This window comes from Schistocerca gregaria, chromosome 2, assembly GCF_023897955.1.
Source record: "Schistocerca gregaria isolate iqSchGreg1 chromosome 2, iqSchGreg1.2, whole genome shotgun sequence".
NCBI lineage: Eukaryota > Metazoa > Arthropoda > Insecta > Orthoptera > Acrididae > Schistocerca > Schistocerca gregaria.
Genome location: NC_064921.1, coordinates 617,901,104 through 617,928,434, shown reverse-complemented (window position 1 = coordinate 617,928,434; position 27,331 = coordinate 617,901,104). Strand labels below are relative to the sequence as shown.

Sequence of the window (27,331 nt, the reverse complement as noted above, 5' to 3'; positions counted from 1 at the left end):
GCCGCCAAACTAAATAGAGCCGTGCTACGATTCCCTGCTCTTGCAGCGACACCACATTTTTGAAGATTTTATTCCAATGTGGTTCTTAACATACCTTCCTCTATCAATTTGTGTTGTCCAGTTTGACTGTTAGCAGATCATGCATGTTAGTTTATGATGATATTGTACAATCACATGTGTTTCCTACTGCTGTGGGTATAAATTTGCAATCAAACTTACTTATTGACAGGAGCATCCACTATTTCCTGCTACTTTAAAAAAAATTCCGAACTTCCTTTGTACCTTTCTATATATTACCTGCCACAATAAATTTTCACCTTCTCATTTCCTGTATTTTTTTAACAAATTTTCAGTTACTCCTTCTGATGCCAGACCATCCAACCATGAATCTCTGCTCATTCTATCTGTATCAATTCTGAAAACTTTCCTCTACCCTTAAAAAACTCCAATGACACAACCCCTTTCTAAAGTCCTGTTTGGCACATGGTATTCCAGCTAATGGACTTACCATAAAAATGGTCATCACAGGCCGTCTCACATCCTATAGCAGGAGGCTCCACCTTCCTCAATGCCATCAGCCTCTCACCCTCACAAATCAGGTCCTTCATCATCATACAATCCAAGCTCAAACCATACTTTACAGTAGAGCTACTCTTTTTGCTAAATCATTTTACTCTGTGACCACAACAGTTGGAACAGCACTCTCACCACCATTCCCAGCTACTCCAGTCTTATGCCCACATGGGACTACCTACAAGCACGAAACAGCCTACCCCTCTGATCCAACGCCCCTGCCAACCCTCATAGCTCCCTGACCATGCCTTGCAGACTTACTCCACCTTCCATATCCCCAAAAACTTCCATCACTCTCCATGAAACTTGGTAATCCTGAACATCCATCCCACAAAACTGTTATCAACCTTTCTGCCAGAACTCTGATCCCTCAAGAAGTCCCAGTATTTTCTAATGGCCTCACCTTTAGCCCAAACTTAATTTCAACCACAATGGAATTGTAGAAAGACCTTCTTTCCTTTACTCGTTCTTTGCAGGGAAAACTTTTTTTGGCACACACCCCTGTTCATAACAGCCAACTGAAACTCCATATACAGCTCTGTCTACAGTATTTACAGCCTCCCTACAAACCTGATCCTTCCACAAAGTCATTCTCTGGTTATCTTTAAGAAATTCTCACTTTAACTGGCCTCACCTTCCTTTCCTAGATCCCTTTTAAGTACATCACTACTTCTGTGGAAAACACTACTATCTGTAACCTGAAAAACAATCCTGACATTCTTATCTTCCCATGACCACAGTGGTCATGAATCATAGTTACTATGTGGCTGAGGGTCTCCACCAACTTTCCAACACCTCTCCATACAAAGCTTAAAACCATGATCCAATCCCAAAAGTCTAACATGACCTCAAGTTGTTTCTCAATGCCTTAGGTGCATTTCAAAACCAGACACCTGAATCCATCTCCCTTCTTACATCTACAACACCCTACACTACTACCTTTTAACTACTGTCCAAACTCCACAAAGCAATCCCACAGGTCTGCCTACTGATCACCCAATTGCAGCTGGTTACAATGCTCTCACAGAACGAACGTCTGCCTTTGCTGACCAACAGCCTCAAACTGTTGTCCATAGTCTCCCATCCTACATTCAAAACACTGTTCACTTCCTTCACTGCCTCTCCATAGTCCCACCAGACTCCCTGTTTGTCAGTGTGGAAGCGACATCCTTTTACACCACCATCCCCCATGCACACTGCCTTTCCCAACATTGTCCTCATTTCCTCCTGATACCAAACCTGTCAAACTTTTCCTAATCCACCTGGCCATCCACATTCTGACCCACAATTATCTCATTTTAAAGACAAATCTACAAAGAAATCTGGGGTACTGCCATGGGTACTTGCATGGCACCACCCTATGTCATCTTATTTATGGGCTACCTGAAGGAACCCTTCCTATGCAGTCAACATCTAAAACCTCTTGCCTGATTCATAGTCAGAAATGACATTTTCATGATTCGGACTCACGGAATGGATAACATTTGCTCTTTCATCCATAACTTTAACACTTATTCCCAAACCTGCTTAACCTGATCCTTCTCAGCTTGACAAGACCGCTTTCCAGATATATAACTCCACCTTTCAGATGGCTCCACATCAAGTGCATCAACCACCAACAATACAGCTATTCCATGTCAAAAAGTCTCTTCTTTAGAGCCTCGCCATCTGTGGACACTGCATATGCAGTGAAAAGCCGGAGATGCCAAAGTGTGCTGATAACCTTACCAGAGCCTTTACAACATCCTATCTATCTCCCCCATAAACAAGTCTCTTGTGATATCTGCTTCTCAGACAACAGTAAACCTTTTAACCAGCAACTGACCAGCACTCCTCAGCTCACTCAGTATCACCCTGGCCTTGAGAAGCTCCACCACATCCTTTACCAAGACTCTACCTCTTGTCACGGCCTGACATGTGGGATATTCCACCAAGACTCCTGCCCAAATCCCCCAAAGTAGTGTTCTGCCACCCATGCAATCTACAGAATACCCTTTTCCATTCCTATTCCAGCCCTACTCAGAATCCTGGAACCTATGGATGGTCCTCTTGTCATGGAGCAAGGTGCAAGACCTGTCCCATATGCCCCCCTACCACCTCCTACTGCAGTCCACAGGATTTTTCCACCCAATAACTCACTCCCTCTCTCTTCATCTTATCTTCACCTTTCTCCCCCCCCCCCCCCCCCTGCATTTATTTTAGCCATACCCTGTGCACTCTTTTTGTCTTGTTGTGCCGCTATGGAGTCACCTGTCTGAAGACCTGCCTCTTTCCCGCTACACCCTCCCTGCATCCTTCATTACTCCCACCTCATCTCTATTTGCTCAGGCAACTGCTCTCAGTAACCAAGTATCAGGCTCGAAAGCTATGTGAATGCAGTTTTATGGTTGGTTGGTATTATTTTTAAAGGGATCAAATTGTGTGGTCATCAGTCCCTTGTTCCATTGAACCAAGTCCATGACAAAACGGAAAATAAACAGTACACACCACAGGAATTCTAGATGGAAAATCATGAAGCTGAACACACTGGGGGAAACAGAAGACAAGAAAAGCACAGACATGCAAGAAACAGGCAAAAGAGCTTAAAACAGTAGAGCAGATGTCCCGGTCTGGCTGATCATGAGGATAAAAAAAGGGTGAGCCAGCCACTCTGCAACACATTCAAATTTCCAAACTAAAAGTACTAGGGTAGAAAGCACAGGGAGACAAAGGACAAGAACTAAAGCTTAACCCAAAGAATAAAAACCAGCATCAAGTAGGAAACATAAAACCAAGTTAGCCATGGAGGCATTGTCTCCTAAAATCGAAGGAAGTGTGTCAGAAAGATTAAAATTCCGTCTCAGAATGGCTAGATGTGGACAGTCCAACAAAATGTGGACTACTGTCAAATGGGAACTTCAGCAACAACATGGTGGGGCCTCACGCCAGAGAAGATAGCCATGCGTCAGCCAAGTGTGGCTGATGCAAAGGCGGCAGAGGACCACAGAGTCCCTGCGAGAAGCCTGCAGAGAAGACTTCCACTCATTTGTGCTCTCCTTGATGGCGCAGAGTTTATTGGGCATAACTAAGTTGCGCCATTCAGCATCCCAAATCCCGAAAGCTTTGTGGTGTAACACCGATCGGAGGTCAGGTTTGGGTAGACCAATCTCCAGAAGCCGCTGACGAGTGGTCTGTTTGGCCAGCCTGTTAACAAGCTCATTTCCCAGAATTCTGACATGCTCAGGGGTCCATATGAAGACCACTGAACAACCAGACCGTTCGAGGGCATAAACCAACTCCTGGATAGTTGCTACCAGAGCATGGCACGAGTAGCACTGATCAATGGCCTGTAAGCCACTGAACGAATCACTGCAGACCAGGTAGGACACGCCGGGGCAGGAACGAATACGCTCAAGGGCACGAGAGATGGCCACCAGCTCAGCAGTCAAGACACTGCAGCCAAGTGGCAAGGAGCGCTGTACGATATCCGCCGAGTGAGCATAGGCAAAGCCTACGCGACCATCAACCAGTACTTCAGAACCCTGGGACGTGTCAAGGATTGATAGGAAGTGACTGTGGAGTGCCTCAGGACGAACAGAGTCTTTATGAAAATATGATAGGTCCAGCCGTAGTTTCAGTTGTGGCATACACAATGGAGGTGAATTTTATGGATCCACAAGGGACCCAGTAAAGAAAAGGACTCTAGTTCAGACAATAGGGAACAGACATGTACAGCGATCGTTATCCCTGCCTGAGGTCGCTGTTCCGGGAGATGAAACACTGTGTTTAGGAATAAAAGATGGTAATTTGGATGCTGAGGCGAGCTATGGACATGGGCTGCATAGTTGGCGAGCAGTTGGCAGCACCTGATGTGCAATGGAGGGACTCCAGCCTCCACTAGGAGAGATCATCAGCATATAAGGAGGGCGACACTGACAACCCTACAACTGCTGCTAGGCCATTTATAGCAACTAAAAGCAATTGAACACTCAATCCAGAGTCCTGTGGGACCCCATTCTCTTGGATATGGGAGGAGATAAAGGAGCCCTCATCTTGAACACGGAAGGTACGGAGGGAGAGAAAGTTTCGTACAAAAATCTGGAGTGAGCCATGGAGGCCCCACTCATGCAGTGTGGCAAGGATGTGGTGGCAGCAGGGTCGTGTCTTAGGCCCTCCACGAGTCAAAAAAAGACGGCGACCAGATGTTGGCGCCTGGAAAAAGCTGTTCGGACAGTAGACTCAAGGAACATCAAATTATCTGTCGTTGAGTGGCCTCGGCAGAAACCACCCTGGGATGGAGCCAGAAGGCCCCGACACTCCAGGAGCCAACACAACCTCTGTCTTATCATTTATTCGAGTAATTTGCAGAGAACATCGGTGAGGCTAATGGGGCAGTAGCTGTCCAACTCTGAAGGGCTCGTCCCAGGTTTCAACACTGGGATGATGATGCTGTCCTGCAACTGGGACGGGAACACGCCCTCGTCCCAGATGCAATTCAAGAGAGACATTATCTGACAACGAGGCCACAGACAGATGTTTGAGAAATTGGGAGTGAATTTGGTCAGGGCCAGGAGCTGTGTCAGGGCAACGGCACTGAGGAATTCCCACTCAGTAAAAGGAGCATTGTACGGCTCAAGGCGGCGCAATGTAAAAGACAAATGCTGTCGTTCTGCTTGCTCTTTCAAGGAACGAAAAGCCAGTTGATAGTTTGCAGATGCAGAACTCCACACAAAATTCACAGCAAAATGCTCTGCTATTTCACTTGAGTCAGTGCACACTGCCCTATTTACTAAAATCCCAGGCACCCCCAGCGGGGTCGGGTAACCATAAAGATGGGAATCCGAGTCCACGCCTGGGAGGCAGGGGTACGAGAACCAATGGAGGAAACTTATCTTTCCCAGGACTCTTTGTTCTGTCTTTGTATCAGGAGGCAGGTACGGAGCTGCTTAAAAAGAATGACACACTTCAACAATGGACGCAGTGTATGTCATTGGAGGGTCCGTCTATGCTCTTTGATGGCCTCAGCAATTTCTGGCGATCACCAACGCGCAGTTTTACACCGAGGGCACCTGTAAGAAAGAGGAACTGCACATTCTGCAGCCGATACAACCAGCGCAGTGACCCGCTCAACTGGGCGCCATGTGGGGGAGTGTCAACAGCAACAGCAGATGTGAAAGCCAGCAAAACGGCCCTATTAAGAGCCCATTGCGGCACCCCAATGGGTGACGCTTGGGTAGTGACAGGAAGATCGGAAAGTGGTCATTGCCACACAAGTCGTCATGAAACCTCCAGTGTACAGATGGTGAAAGTCCTGGGCTGCAAAGCGATTGGTCAATGGCCGAATAAGTGCCATGAACCACATTAACGTGTGTGGGATCACCTGTATTTAAGAGGCAGAAGTCGAGCTGAGAGAGAAGATTCTCGACATCCCTACCCCGGCCGGTAATCACAGCGCCACCCTACAAGGCGTTATGGGTGTTGAAGTCCTCCAAAAGCAGGAATGGTGGGAGGAGTTGGGAGATCAGAGCAGCCTATTCATTAAGATGTACTCCCACCATCCGAAGGAAGGTAGACATTGCAGACAGTAATATCCAAGGCCGTCCTTATCCTCATAGCAACAGCCTCTAAAGCTGTATGAAAAGGCAATAATTAAGAATATACAGAGGTAAGGACATACAGACATACTCCACCGGCCCTATGAGATGCGATGTGGGGTCACGGGCATAGGAGGAAAAGAGAGAGATACACACGCGAGACAGATGCTGGGAACCAGGTTTCTTTGATGGCAATACAGAAAGCAGGTGTTGAGCTTAAAATCTGTCTTAGTTCAGCCAATTGGTGGGGGAAAAAGAAAAGAAGAAGAAGAAGAAGAAGAAGAGGCCACAATTCCACTGGAGGATAACTCTTTCTGTGTTCTGGGAAGGCATGAAGGGACGTACAATGCAAGTTACTCCCTAGGGTCAGCTGCTGCCACCAGCGGAGGGCTAACGGCTAGGTGCATTGCTTCAGAGGCATCCACGAGAGCTAGGTCCTCGGGTGGGACACTAGAAGCACCACCTCATCCTCAGAGGCAGAACTGGTGGGTGGTGGTGGTGGGACCACCAGAACATCTTTCAGTGAAACAGGTTGTTTCTTTCTCTTGGACTTGTCCTCCCGCTGTTCTTTCGGAGCTTGCTTGGAAGGCTTCCCTGAAGCAGCATCAGGTAAGGACGAAGAGCGGGAAGCCCTTCGACCTGCAGCCTGTGGCTCCTTGAGCCAATGGCTAACTTCCACTTGTGCACTGTGTGGGGCCCTGGAGGGTAGAGCCCCAAGGGACCCTGTACGTGGGAGAGCGGCCGAAGAAGGGAGGCACTCCTTCAGCTCAGATGTGGGGACTGGCGGCCCCAATGGTCGGGAGAGTGTTGCTCCCGAAGGTGGAGTTGCGGGAGCAACAGTGATAGGTGGAGCCCCCACTCTTAAGCGGGCAGGTGTGGTCTTGTGACCCAAAGGGCCAGCCACAAATGGCGTCACTGAGGAATGTGAAACACGTGCGGCTGCTACAGCACATGAAATTTCCACGCAGACTGGGTTTAACCTCTTGAACTTTTTCTTAGCCTTTGTATAGGTCAGTCAGTCCAGGTCTTGTATTCCATTATTCTTCTTTCCTTCTGAAAAACTGGGCACTCTGGTGAGCAAGGGGAATGCTGTGCCCCACAGTTGACACAGACGGGAGGGGTAGTGCATGGAGTGTCTGGATGAGAAGGACATCCACAATCTCGGCATATAAGGCTGGAATTACAGTTGGAAAACATGTGACCAAACTTCCAGCACTTGTAGCACGACATAGGGGTAGGGATGTATGAAAGGACATCCAACTGGTACACTATCACCTTGACCTTTTCAGGTACGGCGTCACCCTCTAAGGCCAAGATGAAGCCACCGATGGCAACCCTATTGTCCTTCGGACCCCTGTGTACGCACCAGACGAAGTGAATACCTCGTTGCTCGAGCTTGGCGTGCAACTCATCATCAGACTGCAGAAGGAGGTCCTTGTGAAAGATAAGACCCTGGACCATGTTAAGAGACTTATGGAGCTTTATGGAGACAGAAACATCACCCATGACTGCCCTTGACTGGGCAGAGGATGCTGTCTGTATTAGGACAGACCCAGAATGCATCTTGGACAAACTGGCCACCTCCTCATACTTGTCTTCTAAATGGTCAACAAAGAACTGAGGCTCCAAGGTGGTGAAAGATTCCCCATCAGATCGTGTGCACACTAAAAATTGGGACAAATATGGCTCGTTCCTTTCTGTAGCCCGACATCCCTCCCACAGTGTGGCCTGGGAGGGGAACGGCTTCAGATCATATTTCCCAGCACTGAACTGATGTCTTCCACACTTTGAGACTGCTGGTTGAGGGCCAGCAACAGATGACACACTCTGCTTCATTGCGGGTCATCTGCCCTGATGCCGCCCACTATGACCAGGGGCTCTCCCCACAGGCACCACCCCGCCACAGCAAAGACCAACTGGCAGGGTGGCCTTTTCTGGGAGTCCGGAAGCCCCAGGTAGATAGGCATCTACCCCTCCGCATACTTGGGGAGTTAGCAGCTCAGGCACATCAGCACTGAGATCTCTGTGTAGTCAGGGCGCTACCACTAAGAGGGTACATGACGATTCCACTACAATGGTCTGGCTACCGTGCTGGATTTTGGTGTCAAATATTCATTTGTATCGTGAGTGCGAAGAGGGAAGCACACAACGGAAGGAAGGTATGCTATCTGGAACACACTGCAGTCGAAGTGGCCTGAAGCTCGGTGCAAGTCCGACTCCATGACAATAGCAAGTGTGCCAGGTCTTGGGGCACTTACGATGCACCATGTAAGGCGCCCTTCCCCAAATGGTACGCACTATCAGAAAATTTTGAAAAGTGGAGGTCGAGCCCTTTAGGGGACCATCACATTAAGGTCGGAACATTTGAGACTCCTTTTAGTCACGCCTTACGACAGGCGGGAATACCAAGGGCCTATTCTAACCCCCGAACCCGCAGCGGGGTCATTTTCTGTTGAGAGTTCTGTATTCCATTGCATCAATCTACTACAAGTCAGTGGTTGCCTTTCCCTTATTTTTTGTACTACTCCATCAAGGTATTTCTAATACTGTTACGTAGGTCATTAATATTAAAAGTCAGAAATATGGGTCTACTATGCTTCTTGGAAACATTTTCATGTCTTTTATTTTTGAAAAAATTATCAATAGCTGGGGACCCATTAGTTCTACTCTTTTCTGGTATCAATTATGAACAGTAGTTGAGATTCACTGCAGAGCTCGATAATCTTCCATTCATAATATAATAATAATAATAATAATAATAATAATAATAACCAACATCAACATTGCTATCATCATTGTTGTAGATATTAAAAACACTGCTTATTGCTTCTTAAGGGGAAAAAAGGAAATGATAATTCTTTTGAAAATGAAGGGATTTTTTAATTTACTTTTAAGAGGCCAAAAATTTAGCTACTTCCAAACGCAACTTTTCTTTCCACAGTTTGCAAAATAAAACTCTCACCACACCCATAAGATTAATTTTCTCAACATGTTTTGATGAAGACCAATGAGGAGTAGATGGATTTGACTCGGAGGTGTCACTGTTGACCTAAGGCAAGTTTTTAGACGTCACAAGGTGCTGAATGACCTCTCAGAGGATGCTGACGAAACTGGAACTCTCAATCAGAATGATCAGGCAAATAACTTCCAGAAACCTTGCATTAACAATACAATATCCATAATCAGTTGTCTTCCAATAGAGAATATATTACACAGTCATACGCGACTTGTAATAGTTCACACTATTTTGAGCTGTGCATGAAGGCTGTACAGCCATGTGTGTGTACTCCAAGCAACTACAGCATTCCAGTTGTATAGGTGGAAGATTTGTTTGGAAAGCTGTAACAAGTCTCTCTTCAATATAGGATAGACACTTAAGATTCTCTTAGTTGGAACCTTTCACCAGTCTCATTCAGAAAGAGAACACTAATTTCAAATGCATCTTTCTTAAATCCTTATTCAGGAGACAATTCTGCAAGAACAGCAGATGTTTCTGTGTGTTTCGAGCTCACTGGTATTTTTCTTGACCTTGACGTATTTGGGTCTTTCAGATTTACGTTCTTAGAATGATCTTCAGCTTTCTGTAGAAGCATATCAAACGCTTCTGCAATCGTAAGATTAACAATAGCTGCTTTTAGAATGTCTGTAGAATGTTTCACCAACACTGCATTAAAATTTGGATTCTGTCAAGATCTAATCAGTTCTTCACACACACCATAAACTTCGACAAACAATTTTCTCCAATTTTCCATGCCATTTCAGTTGTAAAACTCACCTAACCGTGTTAAGTAAGCCCTTACGGCAATTACACTAATCAAGAATGTGTTTTATGATCTAAAAATGGCCTAGGTGCAGCTAAAACTAGTAACCACATTATTATTATTTTGCGATCTTGACTAAGCTAGATTTTAAGAATGATTCCCTTCACGTACTTTTTCTTGCCCGACATATCAACAGCAACATTAAAACAACAAAGGTCACATAGAAATCAGTTCTGGTTAGAGTATTAGAAAGGTGTATTTGTTGCCAGTGTCTTTGCTTTTGTGTCCAGCAGACTGTATAAACCCAGAAAAAATGCTTTTACTTCGAACGTCTCGGATAAAGTGCAACATCATACACGTTGAGTGAACTGCTTCTGACCACACACATCCATAACTGAATCTAGCGCAATTCCTTAATATGCACTTTTTTATTTTTGCAGAATGTCTCAAATGAGTCATAATTATGAGTATTTCTTTTTTTATCGCTGCTACTAATCAACTGCCATGGTGTATTCAGTTCTGGTAAATCATTCATCATCTTATCAAAAAGTGTGTCATGAAGTTTCCACTGATTATCCCATTACACCTCAGTGTGTTTTCTGTTCTATCAAGGAACCTTAGTTAACTGATAATTGGTAGTAAAGCAGTTCTAGCTATCATTCTCCTGATCAGCCAGCAGATGTCACACACGATGGCCACTTGCAGGTGTGCTTTTTTTTTTTCTCTTTGCTGAACTACTGCGACAGACTCTTGATGAAAAAAGATTCTTCTCACGTGTTTTTAACTTTTATCCATTTACAGAAACCTTTTTAAAATGGGTGTTTTTTCAGTGGTGTTCTATTACTCACTCTGTAGGTAGACCTGATGTAAACATCTTCCATTCCTTCACAGAAACTTACGACAGGACAGGACAGAATGTCGTCGAGGTAGAAGTTATTTAACATTGTCTTGACACATAGTAACTTCCAGGATGTAGCAATTTGCTAAATATTAGTAAAAACTACTATAAAAAGCACTAATTGCATCTTTGCTGATACAACCACAATTTTTATTGCTGGTTCTCTCTGTAGATCAAATACACCTCTAAGTTAATTTGGGGGGTGGGGTGGAGGGCAAGCAGAAACTATCAAACTATCCCCCCCAAATCCCCTCAGTTTTTTTTTTTTTTTTTGCATTGATATAAAATCCTGAAGTGAAATCAGTGCTAAATGAAGAATCAGCCATCACTTCATTCAGTGTACTTATTAGCATGTGTTTATCATGGTCAATAGCATAACTCTGACATTCAAGCAACTGCTTCAAAATATAGCTTTAATGTCTCATCTTCCACGGGATTCAGTTTTAGTTCATTAACTAGACCCTACACCGTAATTATGAAAATAAACTAAATCATATGATGAAATACAAATTATGAAGGCGTGTCCAGCTGATATCTTTGTTTTGCTTTTATGATGCTTGTGTATTTATGGCTATTAATCTGCTTATGAAATATTTAATTACAACATTGTCACGAGACAAGCCTTTATAATTTAACATTGAGCCATACTCACAATTCCATCCCTCTCAATTGTTGCTCGCACTTGTTCAGATCCAGGAGTTACATTGAAAGGAATCTTTGATTTGAGTCCATGTTTTAGGGCTTGCTTGACAATACTTGCACATCGGCCCATGTCCTCATAGCTAGAATTTGTGCAACTCCCAATGAGACCTAGAAAGAAGAAGAGTGTAGCATCAATATCAAAATGGCACACGAGTGAATGTAGTCCAGGGTACAAAATTTTCCATGTGAAGTTCTAAAATGACAACTTTTTTATTACTTTTAGATCATTTACTTAATTTCTGATACTTCATAATACTTCTGAAAGGTATAACAAGTTGTTGATTCTTAAAGAATACATACTAAATGGTTCTGAAGAAAACTTCTGAACACCCAACAGAAGTAGAGGCACAGTATGAGGACAGAAGCTGTCCCTTACTGACATAAGATTTTAATTTGTGTAGTCAGTAAATTACCCTTTATAGTGTAGTGCACTACTGCTCTTTGCGCACATCCCATTTCAGCTGTGGATACAGACATTCATAGTAATATGAAAGGCACATTCATGTTACTTTTTCACTTAGTCCACAGAGCAAAAAGTAAATATTTTCATTTTTGCTTTTATTTTGTAATAGTATGGTTTTGTGAAACAACTGAGCACACTTATAACACTCTGATTTCACCCTCACTATTTTATCATGCGAGGGTAGTCCCAAAAGTAAGGTATCCTATTTTTTCTAAGTACATAGACCTGTTTATTTCTACAATGGTTCACATCAGTTTACAGCTTGAACATTTAGCTATTTTTCATCACAATCACAATTTCTGTCGATGCATTTTTGTAGATGCTGTGGCAGTTTTTGTGTGCCCATGTCATCCCATCTAGCTGCCATGCTGTTCAGAAAGTTATGAACCTCTTCTTTCACCTCATTGTCAGAGCTGAATCGCTTTCCGGCCAAATGTTCTTTTAACCAAGGGAACAGGTGATAGTCACTGGGTGTAAAGTCAGGACTATAGGGTGGGTGGGCAATTATGTTCCACTGAAACTGTTGCAGGAGAGCAACGGTTTGCTGAGCGATGCGTGGGTGAGTGCTGTCATGGAGAATGTGTAAGTCCTTGCTCAACATTCCTCTTCTCCAGTTCTGAATTGCCCGTTCAAGTTTTTTCAGAGTCTCACAGTACCTGTCAATGTTAATTGTAGCCCCAGTGGGCATAAAGTCGACCAACAATACCCCTTTCTGATTTCAAAAAACCATTGTCATATCTTTATCAGCAGATTGTGTTTGTTGGAACTTCCATGGTTTTGGCGAAGGGGGATGCCATCACTGGCATGATTGTTGCTTGGTCTCAGGTATAAAGCGGTATTCCCAAGTTTTGTCACCTGTGACAATTGAGTCCATGAAGTTGTCCTGTTTGGCTGCAAGGCAGTGAAGAAATGCGTGGGAAGCATCAACTCGTTGCCGCATGTGGTCCTCAGTCAGCATGCGTGGCACCCATCTTGCGCACACCTTCCGGTGTTCAATTTTCTGTTAAAATTCTGTGAGCGGTGCTTCGGGAAACCTCAGAAACCAACGTGCTGAGATCATCCAGGGTGATCCGCCGTTCTTCACGCATGCTTTGCTCAACCTTCAACACTGTCTCCTCAGAAATTGATGGTCTCCTACTCCTTTGCTCATCGTGAATTTCGGTCTGACCAACTGCTAACTCTCTACGACACTTACAAACATTTTTGACATGCATGCAAGACTCACTACACACTTCCATCAACTGGCGATTGATTTCAATCGGCACAGTGCCCTTTGCATTCAAAAACTGAATAACTGCATGCAATTCACACTTGGCACTAACATCCAATGCGAGCTCCATTCTAAACGGCTGCCAAGCCAAGATTGAGCGCCTCAGCGCGGTTTGCGCATGTTTACACACAGCTCGTGAAGCACTCTTCATAACAGTGTGACCAACTGCCACCTAACAAAGTTCTGTACTTATAAAAAAAAAAATAGGAGGCCTTACTTTTGGGATTACCCTCTTAAATCATAACAAGAGCAGTTCATCAGCAAATGTTAAATTTGCCAAAGTTTACAGTTTCATATTCCTGAGTGAAGCACTGGGAACAATGTATGTGAAATTTTCTGTGTATGGCGAAGCAGCTCCACTCACAATTGCGAAGTGAGGATGGCTAGCAGATGTTCAGCTCAGAAGTACAGGGAACCAATTCCAGCTGACTCAAAGAAGTTCAAGGATTTGTAAAATCTACTTCAGTTCATCCCGCCAGTGCACCATTCATTTTATAATAGTACTATGTGCAAAAAGAATGGAAGAATGGAAGTGGTGGTGACTATGACTGCACTCTTAATGTTGACCGAACAATCTGTGCTTATGACCTACATTTGTTTCATATATCATGTTAAAACACACTTATTATTTATCAGCAGATATTTGCTATCTAATAGGTAAGAATTAATACATATCATTCTTTACTGATGTATTACGCCAAGTTCTAATGTAAGAAAGTACTAAGCCACCATTATTTGTGCATGCCTTCATTCAATTGCGATTTACGTAAGGTTTTTACTACAAACATGCCATTATACCAACTGAAAATATGGAATAACTGACATAAACCAACATTAGATACTTAAAGTGAAACACGAAAATCTGATTTACAGAATTTTTTGAGAAAAAAAATGCATTTTTCCCAGAGAGACAAAAGTGTAGGATAGCCCATCTTCCTCAGAGCCTTTCACATGTTCTAGGATTAAGTTTGAGACCCTATTGATATCTTCATGATGTGAGTTACCTAATTCAGATACAATATGGTAAACAGTCTGATGACTAACATGATTACACTTTGTACAATTATTGTAGTATATTTAATAATGATACTATATTTGTTCTGTTTCACCATTCACTTTTGCTTAAGGTGTGTAACACGGAAGGTTATTGTTTATGCTGTTTAGTTTCAACTCTCAACATTTCCGTACAAATTGTACTTACCCACTCTAATGTCCAAAGGCCATCCTTTTTCCTTGGCTGTTTGACCCACTTTTGAAATAGGATGACATAAATCTGGGGTGAAGGGTCCATTGATGTGTGGTTCTAGTGTGTCCAAGTTCAGCTCTATTGTCTGAAAAATGAGGAAAAAAATCTGAAGTAAATTATGCATTAGATGGCAATTTATTTACACATATATAAATGGCAAACACTACTTGAACAACATGTAATAGAATAATAACGGTACATTTTCTGATCATTACATGGGCTGAAAGAGAACAAAGTACATAACAAAAAGTAATAAACTAACACAGACATGAATGAATTTACCGACTTGTCTTGAAATTGTGAAGGAGAATCAAGTAAGTGTGTTTCATAGTGGAAAGAAATGTACAAAGATTCAAAAGTATTATATACATGTGGACAATATAGTTATTGAAAAGAATCAAAATTTCATTAGTATTTTCTAGCTATGTAATGATACAAGAAATGGGTAGCAGGTTCGAAGTTTTAGTCTTGCAATTTGATAAAATTGGCAGTTTCTTCAAAATAATCAAAATTGCATACAACCTTTTGGGAAGAACAACCAAACCAAAGAGACATTGTGTCTAACACAAAAAACACTCAATAACCATTCAAATTAATGTTGTTGTTGTTGTCTTCAGTCCTGAGACTGGTTTGATGCAGCTCTCCATGCTACTCTATCCTGTACAAGCCTCTTCATCTCCCAATACCTACCGCAACCTACATCCTTCTGAATCTGCTTAGTGTATTCATCTCTTGGTATCCCTCTACGATTTTTACCATCCACACTGCCCTCCAATACGAAATTGGTGATCCCTTGATGCCTCAGAACATGTCCTACCAACCAATCCCTTCTTCTATTCAAGTTGTGCCACAAACTCCTCTTCTCCCCAATCCTATTCAATACTTCCTCATTAGTTATGTGATCTACCCATCTAATCTTCAGCATTCTTCTGTAGCACCACATTTCAAAAGCTTCTATTCTCTTCTTGTCCAAACTATTTATCGTCCATGTTTCACTTCCATACATGGCTACACTCCAAACAAATACTTTCAGAAATGACTTCCTGACACTTAAATCTATACTCGATGTTAACAAATTTCTCTTCTTCAGAAACGCTTTCCTTGAAATTGCCAGTCTACATTTTATATCCTCTCTACTTCGACCATCATCAGTTATTTTGCTCCCCAAATAGCAAGATTCCTTTACTACTTTAAGTGTCTCATTTCCTAATCTAATTCCCTCAGCATCACCCGACTTAAATTGACTACATTCCATTATCCACGTTTTGCTTTTGTTGATGTTCATCTTATACCCTCCTTTCAAGACACTGTCCATTCCACTGAACTGCTCTTCCAACTCCTTTGCTGTCTCTGACAGAATTACAATCTCATCGGCGAACCTCAAAGTTTTTATTTCTTCTCCCTGGATTTTAATACCTACTCCGAATTTTTCTTTTGTTTCCTTTACTGCTTGCTCAATATACAGACTGAATAACATCAGGGATAGGCTACAACCCTGTCTTACTCCCTTTCCAACCACTGCTTCCCTTTCATGCCCCTCAACTCATAACTGCCATCTGGTTTCTGTACAAATTGTAAATAGCATTTCGCTCCCTGTATTTACCCCTGCCACCTTTAGAATTTGAAAGAGTATTCCAGTCAACATTGTCAAAAGCTTTCTCTAAGACTACAAATGCTAGAAACATAGGTTTGTCGTTCCTTAATCTAGCTTCTAAGATGAGTCGTAGGGTCAGTATTGCCTCACGTGTTCCAACATTTCGACGGAATACAAACTGATCTTCCCCGGGGTCGGCTTCTACTAGTTTTTCCATTCTTCTGTAAAGAATTCGTGTTAGTATTTTGCAGCTGTGACTTATTAAACTGATAGTTTGGTAATTTTCACATCTGTCAACACCTGCTTTCTTTGGGCTTGGAATTATTATAGTCTTCACCTGTTTCATACATCTTGTTCACCAGATGGTAGAGTTTTGTCAGGACTGGCTCTCCCAAGGCTATCAGTAGTTCTAATGGAATGTTGTCTACTCCGGGGGCCTTGTTTCGACTCAGGTCTTTCAGTGCTCTGTCAAACTCTTCACGCAGTATCGTATCTCCCATTTCATCTTCATCTATATCCTCTTCCATTTCCATAATATTGTCCTCAAGTACATCGCCCTTGTATAAACCTTTTATATACTCCTTCCACTACTCATCTTCAGGTTTATCTGCCAAAACTACAAATCCCTTTGGGGGGAAGGGGGAGCGGCAAGGTGCGTAGTATTCGGCCAGAGAGGGGGGATGCAATGGAGCACCAACCAGGGAGCTGGGGGGGGGGGGGGGGCAGAGGAGTGGCCGGCCAGCCAGCCAGCGAGAGAGAGAGAGAGAGAGAGAGAGAGAGAGAGAGAGAGAGAGAGAGAGAGAGAGAGAGAGAGGGAGAGAGAGGGAGAGAGAGGAGTGAGAGAGAGAGGGGGGGGGGGGGATCAGACAGGGAGTGTGTCAGGCAGAGAGGTCCAACAGAGAGAGGGGTGGAGCACAGACAGACAGAGAGGGGGATAGACATGGAGGGAGGGGGTGGAGTAGACAGATACGGCCAGGCAGGGGAAGGAGCAGCCAGAAAGAGGGGGGGGGGGGGGGGGAGTGTATGGGCAGTTGTCCCGCCTGGAAGAGCCAGCTGTCCTGACCACGACACGACGACAGGTGGTGCATGTAGGGCACAAGTATGGGTGTAAAGTCACCAAGTTACCTTCTCGGGCATGGAGGCTGTTGATAGAATACAGTTGATGGACAGTTTGAGGTTGGAAGTGGTAGACACAAAGAGAGGGGCAGTGAGCTCTTCACATGCCAGCGTGTTACGTAACTCAACTGAGGATGAAGCTATGCTTTCAGAGTCCCCTGCTGTAACCAACATGTAACAATGCAGACGCGCCCCCCCCCCCCCCCTCCCACACACACACACACACACAGTCCACATAACACTAAATGATTCTACAATTTATATTCAACAACAACAACATAAACAGGATAAAATCGCATGACATTAGGTTGGGTGAACGTGGAGGCCATGCAAAGCAAGCCCTGTCATTGGGCCTCTTGCGGCCTATCCAACACTTGGGTACGGTGAAGTTTAAACCAATGTTCAGCGGATTGCGGCAGAAACATTGTGCGCTGTGCATGTGCACTGGTGCCAAACAAAACTGTTTGAGTTGCTCTTTCATTTGACATACCATTTATAACTAAGTTTAATGTAATAAATACTAAAAAGCATTAAAACCCCCGATATTCATTTATAAACACCCTGTATATTCGTTCAATGATAGCTGCTGAAATCCGAATGCATTTACAGCTAGGCATACACTGCTTCCAAATTGGATCAAAAATTGTTCGAGAAATTGAGGTGTAAAGGTGTGTGTACTTGCCCAATTATTTGATCTAGCTGAGCATATTTGTGACAACAAGTAAATCATGACCACTTTTGGGATTGCTCCAAAAATATGGACAGTGGTTGAGTTGTAATGAAGCAATGTGGTTTCCAAAAACTGAGTATCTTATGGAGTCCACACAAGGATGCACTACTGCTGTTATCAGGACAAATGACAATCTCAGCCTACTTAGCAGTTAGACAAACAGTTAATGAATAATTGCTCAGCTATATACGAACAAACTTCACTTAAGCTACAGAACCAAACTGTCTGGAAATCTGAGATCAGCCTGTAATTAAAATGTATGTGGTGTAATCAAAAAGCAATTGAAACTTTTTAATTTCACCGGTTTTACACACCCGATTTTCAATTTTTTTTTCTCATTCTCACACGTTTTTATTGTATATTTGCATTTTCAGTTGTTTCGAATATTTAGTTTATTGTTGACAGTTTAATAGGTTATACATGTTTTTGAGTGCTCGGGGGATTTTTACTTTCAAAAATGATGGGTCAAAGAATTTGCCTTAAATTTTGCTTGGAAAATGGAATAAAGTACAGCACTGCATATGAAATACTGACTGTGGCTTCTGGTTTGTCTACTATGGGCAAGACAAAAGTTTACAAATAGTGTAACAGTTGTGGGTTGAGAAGACATTTAAGGTGACAACCGCCAAGCAAATCAATTACTGATGACAATATGGAAGTAGTAAAGAAAATGGTGCTGGAAAATTACTGAATCACCATTCGAGAGGTTGCTGATGATGTCGGCATATCCTATGGCTCATGCAGAAGCAAATTTCTTTTTTATTTATTTATTTATTTGCATGAAATGTGTAGCAGCAAAGTTTGTCCCAGAATTCAATCACCACTCAGGAATTGCTGAATAAAGTTGACAATGATCCAAACCTTCTAAAGATGGTTACAACAGGTGACAAAACATGGGCAATACAGATGTAATGTCTAAACCAAGGCCCAAACATTCCAGTGCAAACTGCCTTAAGAGCAAACACCGAAAAAATTTGGCAAGTTTGATCACATGTGAAGGTGGGTCTCACAGTTTCCTTCGATTACTTTGGGATAGTGCATTGTGAGTTCCTGCCTTCTAGTTGAACAGCCAATAAGTAACACTACCTTGAAGTTTTGCACCATTTTCATGTAGCTCTCTCTCTTTCTTTCAGTGTATTAAATTTACACAGCAGCTTAAAAATGGAACATTAGTGCTGGAATAAATATGAATGATGAGTCAGATTTCAAATGAGTGATCAAGTAGCTTTAGACAAAGTCGAATTTCTGGAAGTGTTTCAATATTCATTTCCATTTTGAGTACATAAAATGCCTCTGTTCTTAATGTTAGTGCTGACTGTAAATATGAAATGAATCAGTGCACTGTTTATTTTTATTATTGGCAATTCATTTTGATTTCCTACTTGTCAACAGCAATAAATTCATGGATTTTATTATTTGGGTGCCACTGATTTCGTATCATCTAGTTTGATTATGTAAAAGTTTTATGAACCTCATGAGGGTCCATGAAGAAAAACGGGTTGTTAAAATTTTATACTGGACAGCAGCTATTTAGTGGTAAATCAAGACCTTCAAATACCTTACAAGCAGTGGGGTACCACTTTTTTAAAGCTGGTCTGATGGGTTATTCTGCCGTAATTATATAATTTGTGTGTGTCTTAGGTATTTCCCTGTTACAATTATATCTACTCTAATGTGCAAGTGGAGTAATCACCTGACATATGATGTCTCATTACAGTTAGACATCGCAAAATCACTTATGTGACTGGCATAGATTTAATTGATGCTATAGATTACACATTGGAAGTGACCTTTGTTCATACACTTCATGAACAGTAAGATAATATTTGACCATGATAAAGGAAGATAAACTTAGTGCGGCGAGATTATGCTAGATTCTTAGATTCATTTAATTTGTATATACCAACTTTTCGTTGGAAATGGGGAAAGTACCATCACTCAGTTTTGTTAATTTAACCTACAAACCTTAAATGATCCCTGCCAACAGCAATGACAGAGCATTGTTACAATAAAGTGTGTGTGGGGCTCGAGGGAGGGAGGAAGAGGAGGAGGAGGAAACAGGGAGAAGAGCAAGGGGTGGGGGGTGGGGGGAGGTAATTATACCTGATCATAAGGTGCTCCTGGATCTGCAGAGAAAAGTGACTTAACATATTTGTCTGCCTCCTCAGCGATATCCTTTCTATTTGTGGCTACCAAATAGTCTCTCATGCGCCGATTATATGGGAAAATTGAAGTGGTTGCACCAATCTCAGCACCCATGTTACAAATAGTGGCCATACCTGTAACAATGTAATACCTGTAATTAGCACATAAAGTTCTTGAAGAGTTGAGGAAAACACAAACATCCCCGACTTCAATAGAGGAATGAAAATATTTTTCATCACCAATATTCATCCTACAGTCCAATGACTTGCAAACAAAGATGACTTGAAGGAAGGTGTAGATGAATAATGTAACTGTAGTATGTATTAGTACTGAGTCAATATCACAACTTTGAAGTTGACATTGCTATATGATATAAATGTTTACATCCATAACATTTACTCGAGTGCAATTTTCTTGCCCATGGTTTTCAAAGGAACAAAACTTAATGTATAAATGAATAATCAGTGAGCATAAGGCATGGCAAAACAAAATACCAATGTGGTCAATCAAAGAGAGGATGTTAGATCCATAAGTGTTGAGATCAGTGTCCAGAAGGCCACTTACAAACTGAACTCTTCTCTAACGGAAGATGCAAAAAATTATCTCTCTTACTTCAGCTTGAACTGTTTCTCAGTGCTATAAGTTTCCAGCTTGCCACCATATTTATTTACACAACTATTTCCAGATAATTAAAGTTCTTATGGTGTGAAATAACATTAAGTACTGCAAAAGTCAATGCAAAAACTGGAAAACCATTACAAAGGGCCATGTTAACAGCAGACATGAGTTATGGTGGGTGGCTAAGATGGCAAAATAATAGTTTATTCTCAATGGGTAATAACAATACATGCTTCTGACTATGGTGACTAACCTAAATTTGTAACATGAGCAATTACACTTATTTAAGTGTATGCCTATGAAATGAAACCTTATTGCTGGATAATAACATTGCTTGTTCATGGCATAGATCTGATGATTCATACCTAGCCTAGACAGTGGGCTATACTACAGCACCAACTACCACAAAAATTTTATTATTTTGAATTTAATGCATTTATTTGAACAAGACAAGTAAATACATAAGTTGTATATACAAAGTCTCAATATGGAGATAAGGATGAAAACATCATATGAACATTCAGCAATTTCTACTTTCCGGCACACAAATGTCATCTGATCAAGAGCTGCAGAATAATAACAACAATAATAATAAACAGTTCACGGAATTGTGTCTGTATAATCCTACCAGGCAGAGGGGACGTACTGTTTAACGTAGAATACAAAGCAATTGTCGTTCATGATGAATCTTCACATCGTTAAGAAGTGACAATTCAGAGTGATTACTGGATACTACACACCATTCTCCTATTGACCACATCATACTACGCACAATGGTACATGCCAAAACCAGTTCAATATCATGCACAAGTGCAGTACACAAGTTGGTGTATCCTCGTAATTGACATCTGTCTACAAACGCTCAACTTTCACAACTGCTCACAAAGAACTGAACACCGCAGTATTACCTAGCTCATTGTCACTGACACTTCCTTCCTCAAATTTAAATATACTACAGTCAAACTGATGTTTTCTCTAGCAAAATATCCGACTAGTAGAGAAGCAGCATTGTTCTTAATTACTGATTGTAGCAGGTGAAACTCCTATTTTTAGATATATTTTCTGCTCCAATTTTTAGATACATTTAGGAGTGTTACCTGCTGCCATATACACACATTACTCACCAGTGCACGAAATTGAGTCCACTCCAGGACCATGGTACTCCACAATAGCACCAGTGCCGCCTTTCACAGTGAGTATTCCAGCAACTTTCAAAATGATATCTTTGGGTGATGTCCATCCCTTCAACTTGCCTGTGAGATTTACTCCAATCACCTGAAAATGTGATACTAATGCATAACTCTACAGTATACTGGTAGCATATAACATTACTCAATGCTGAACATTTCCATACAAAAAGCCATAAAGTGCAAACTTCAGAAAGAAAAGCAACAAAGTTTTAATAAGCAAAGGAATTGAAGGCAGAGTAAATAAGAAGTTAACACATATCTTTCACCATAAACAGCAAAATCAATTTCTTTAGTAACTGCAGCAGCAGGCTGCTATTCTCCATAGTATAAGGCTTTAAATGCAATATACCAAATATTATCTGTTCACTACTTAACCAGTCCTTTGAGTAATTTCAGAGCTTGCTTCTCATGGTTTACTGAACAGTATGTTCCGTGTTCCACTTCTCATTGCATAGAATGTATCCATATGATGTGCTGAATACGAAAATGCTGTCTTCTAGCCCGCCTATTACAACATTTATTTACTAACACCAATTACATTCCTTAAAGGATTTGCAACTGAGATGACCCCGTTATTCGCCATAACAAAAAATGTGCCTCCTAATTACAAGAAAGCAAAGGTCACACCCATCTGCTAGAAGGATAGCAGAAGTGAACAACTGAATTATCATCCAGTATCATTGACCTGTTGCAGAGTCTTGAAATACAGAGCTGTATCTCCACAAGAGTTCTCTCTTCCATGCCAATGAGTACCGATTTTTACAGCATCTCTCATGCAGAACCTGATTCATACATTTCTCACAGGACATCCTGAAAGCCATCACCCAAGCCCATGTGGCAGATGAAGAATTTCTCTACTTATAAAAAGGATCTGACTCCATACAAAACACTTCCAGATGAAAGTATGATCACAGCTGTTTTAACCAAAATTTATGACTTCAGTGAGGATTCCTTGGTGGGGAGAAAGTAAAATACAAGGCATGACCATAAAATAAGGTCTCCAATTATATTTTCACATAGGAAACACCTTTATTGGCAATTAAGGTTACATTGATGGAAAGGTTGGACTTGCAGCTATTTTTCAACGTTATTACCAATGCAACTGAAGCAATTCAGATGAGAGCAGCATTTACCAATAGGTTTGAACAACACCTAATTGTTATGGAGATGCTTTGGGAATTGAAATGGGGTTTCTTGGAGGGGAGGCAATGTTCTTGAGAAACAATACTGAGAAAATTTAGAGAACTGGTAATTAAAGCTGACTGCCAAACTGTTCTACTGCCACCAACGTACATTGTGTTTAAGGACTACAAAGATAAAATATGAGAAATTAGGGATTGTACAGAGGCATACAGACAGTTGTTTCTCCCTAACTCTATTTGCTAGTCGAAGAGGAAAGGAAACAACACGTAGTGGTACAGGGTACCTTCCACCACGCACTGTATGGTAGCTTGCGGGGTATCGACAAAGATGTAGATGTAAACTTCCTGACAGATTAAAACTGTGTGCCTGACCGAGACTCGAACTCGGGACCTTTGCCTTTCGCAGGCAAGTGCTCTACCATCTGAGCTACCGAAGCACGACTCACACCTGGTACTCACAGCTTTACTTCTGCCAGTATCCGTCTCCTACCTTCCAATCTCTACAGAAGCTCTCCTGCGAACCTTGCCTGCAAGGTAGAGATTGGAAGGTAGGAGACGGATACTGGCAGAAGTAAAGCTGTGAGTACCGGGTGTGAGTCGTGCTTCGGTAGCTCAGATGATAGAGCACTTGCCCGCGAAAGGCAAAGGTCCCGAGTTCAAGTCTCGGCCGGGCACACAGTTTTAATCTGCCAGGAAGTTTCATATCAGCACACACTCCGCTGCAGAGTGAAAATTTCATTCTGGATGTAGATGTAAATTTACATGTCCTGTGGCATTTTTTGTATACCCTTGCCACAGAACTCTTCTGGCACATTGTGTAAGTAGGACTCAACCTTGTTTGTTAGCTCTTCATTAAACTGGAAATGCATTCCATCCACAAGTGATCTCAGCTCCAGAAACATATGAAAATCACTAGGTGCTAAGAAGTCTGGGCTGAAAAGGGGGGGAGGAGAGGTCAGAATGTCATGTCCAAATCCGGCCTGGAGATTGATTGTTGCACGCGAATCTTCAAGCATTTCTGTCTTCATTTTTGCAATTATTTTGGCCAAAACCAAAGGGCAACCAGAAGGCTGTTGGTCACGGACGTTTTTATGCTGAATGTCGATCCTTGAACTCTCTGACCAACTTTCACGTTTTTTATGTCCATACTCTGTCCATAGACTTTATATAATAGATGGTGAATGGCAATGGGGGTAGTGTCCGGTTCACTGGATGTAACTTACACATGGTGAGAGAATCCAAGCGGAACCCATTGCGAACAGCTGCCCATCAAAACTGAGCATCTCAGTGGGCTCATATTGGTGAAGGCTTGAAAGGGGGAGGGTTGGGGCGCCAGCCAATCTACATTCCAGTGTTGTCGGGTCTCATGTAAAAGTGTTCCTCACAGCTTCAGCATGTCTGAGGCCGTATTTTGTGGACACACCTCGTATCCTGGATGGAGGAGAAACTGCAGTCACGCCCCAGTAATGCATGTTGGATCATTATTATTATTCATGTTTACATTAATGACCTGGCAGTTTCTTACTTTTTAGATGATGCAGTTACCTATAATGAGGACTTGTGAAAAAAACCCTCTGCAAAAATATTCAGTCATATCTTGACCTGTTTTGAGAGGTAAGTGCTTTAAATGCCAGAAATGTAAAGTTGTAAAAACATAGTCACCTATGAGTAAAATATCAATGAGTCACAATCAAAATCCATAAAAATCATACCAATATTGGATTGACAGTTGGTTTAAAAGGGGGGGGGGGGGAGGAGGAGGAGGAAGGAGACCAAACTGCTTGGTCATTGGTCCCATACCAATACTTGAGTGTAACAATTTGTAGGCATATGAAATTGAATCTTCAGATAAGTTTAATAGTAGGTTATGCACATGGTAGACCTTACTGGGAAAATGCAGTAACATCTATAAAGGAACACGCCTACAAAACAATTGTGCACCTATCCTAGAACAACAATGAAGTGTGTCCAAATATGAAGCACACCCATAAAGTAAGTTCCCATTCACCCCACAGCCAGTGAACTGTATATTATACAAAGCAACTGCATGTAAACAATATAGTATTGACATGGCATGGAACCTGCACTAAAGGGACTTCTGGAGGCTCATATTCCAGCTCCCAACATGTGTGAAGAGCAGTCACTAAAAGTTTTTGAATGCACAGAACACAGCACCACTCTAAATTCATAGTCAGCTGTTCCTGGTCTATGAGGATAATGTCATGAGCAACACAACAATACACCATCAATCATTACAGGCGACCTTATGTGGGGACACATTGTGGAGAACTGTCACTTCACTATCATGGGACTTGACAACCTAACCCAAAGATGTGCTGTGTCTTGTATGAAACTGTCAAGGAGTACCTGTTGTACTGGAAATTACATGCCATGTGGGGGGTCATAGCTAAACGATCCACAACACAAAATAATGCGCGTGGGGTTAGCTCTGACTTTTCTGCAGTGGTACCACGATGACAGTGATGAACTTCTGGATCATTTCTCCACAGGCGTTGAGACATGTGTTGCACACATTACCCCAGGAACCAAGCAGCAGTCAATGCATAGGCATCACAGTGGCTTCCCCTGCAAGATGAAGCATGAGAAGTACTGTGTTCAGTGTTCTGGGACAGACAGACGGGGACTTCTAATCATATTCCTGACCAGATGAGAGAATTACTGCAAAACAAATACAGATATGATGGACCATTCAGAACAAACAGCGTGCGATGTTCAGTGCCAATGTTGACTTGCTGCATGATAATGTTGAGCACAGCACAGCTCGACAGACAAGAGAGCTATTGCAAATGTTTGGCTGGGAGGTGTTTGATAATCCACCTTACAGTGCAAAGCTAGCTCCCAGCGAGTTCCATCTGATCTGGAACTTCAAGAAACTTGTGTGCAGTGGGAGTCAACATTTTCACACTGACGGAGAGGCAGAGATGTCACAGGGATACAAAACTTCATCCCATTTTACGACAAATTTCTGAATTCCAGAGGTGAATATATTGAAAATTAGCTCAAAATTTCCTGCATCTGTTCTAGTAAATATTTCAATTAAATTATGTTTTGTCTCTGTTCATGACCCCCATGGAAACTTACTATATTAATATGTCTCTTAGATGGAAGAGGAAATATGGAACATATGCAAAGAAGGGCAATAGGGATTATCACAGGCTACTTTGGGCCATAGGATAGTCACAGAAATGCTGAAAATCTCAACTAGCAGATGTTTGAAGTCATGCTGACTATCCTGCAAAAGCCTACAGTCTGTTTTAAGTACTTGATAGCTGACACTTCACAGGTTGGAGCTGGTTTCCTCCAATCGGAGCACTCAACATCACACCTGAACCATTCGCAATTGCCAAACTGCCCCAACAAATGCTCAGGTGACTCCCACTGTGACTAGTACCATGGCACGAACAGCCACACAAATGCAACGGTTGGCTAACGCAGCAGAGTTAAGCGGTGCCCGGAACTTAGTGCTGGCGCATTCCGCAAATATCAGAGCCCCATGAGGAAATCAATTGTGAAACATTTCTTATTAGATCAAAAATATGTTGTTGCCCCATAGCATTTAGTTTTAAAGGATAAGACTCGAACCCTGTTCTTTCGAAGGAAGACACTACTTAAGAGTTATGACAACACAGAGTTACTCCAGATGATTCACTAAAATAAGTACACTACTGGCCATTAAAATTGCTACATCATGAAGATGACGTGCTACAAACGCGAAATTTAACCGACAGGAAGAAGATGCTGTGATATGCAAATGATTACCTTTTCAGAGCAGTCACACATGGTTGGTGCCGGTGGCAACACCTACAACGTGCTGACATGAGGAAAGTTTCCAACCGATTTCTCATACACAAACCGCAGTTGACCGGCGTTGCCTGGTGGAACGTCGTCGTGTTGCCTCATGTAAGGAGGAGAAATGCATACCATCACGTTTCTGACTTTGATAAAGGTCGGATTCTAGCCTATCGCGATTGTGGTTTATCGTATCGCGACATTGCTGCTTGCGGTGGTCGAGATCCAATGACTGTTAGCAGAATATGGAATCGGTGGGTTCAGGGGAGTAATGCGGAACTCCATGCTGGATCCCAATGACCTCTTATCACTAGCAATCGAGATGACAGGCATCTGATCCGCATGGCCGCGGTTTCCCTTGAAGCTGCATCACAGACAGGAGCGCCTGTGATGGTGTACTCAACAACGAACCTGGGCGCACGAACAACAAAACGTCATTTATTCGGATGAATCGAGGTTCTGTTTACAGCATCATAATGGTTGCATCCGTGTTTGGGGAC

General features: G+C 42.3%; 1 protein-coding gene across 1 annotated transcript in view; it reads right to left on the bottom strand.

Moving 5' to 3' along the window:
* The window catches only part of LOC126334594 (probable aconitate hydratase, mitochondrial), a 120,633-nt gene that overhangs the window by 21,706 nt on the left and 71,596 nt on the right, over positions 1-27,331 (bottom strand). Inside the window, exons 6-9 of the mRNA XM_049996986.1 lie at positions 21,814-21,964; positions 20,030-20,205; positions 14,442-14,571; positions 11,458-11,615 (exon numbers count right to left, since the gene is read on the bottom strand). Coding sequence (XP_049852943.1) covers positions 11,458-11,615; positions 14,442-14,571; positions 20,030-20,205; positions 21,814-21,964 — 615 coding nt within the window. The remainder of the gene's footprint in view (positions 1-11,457; positions 11,616-14,441; positions 14,572-20,029; positions 20,206-21,813; positions 21,965-27,331) is intronic.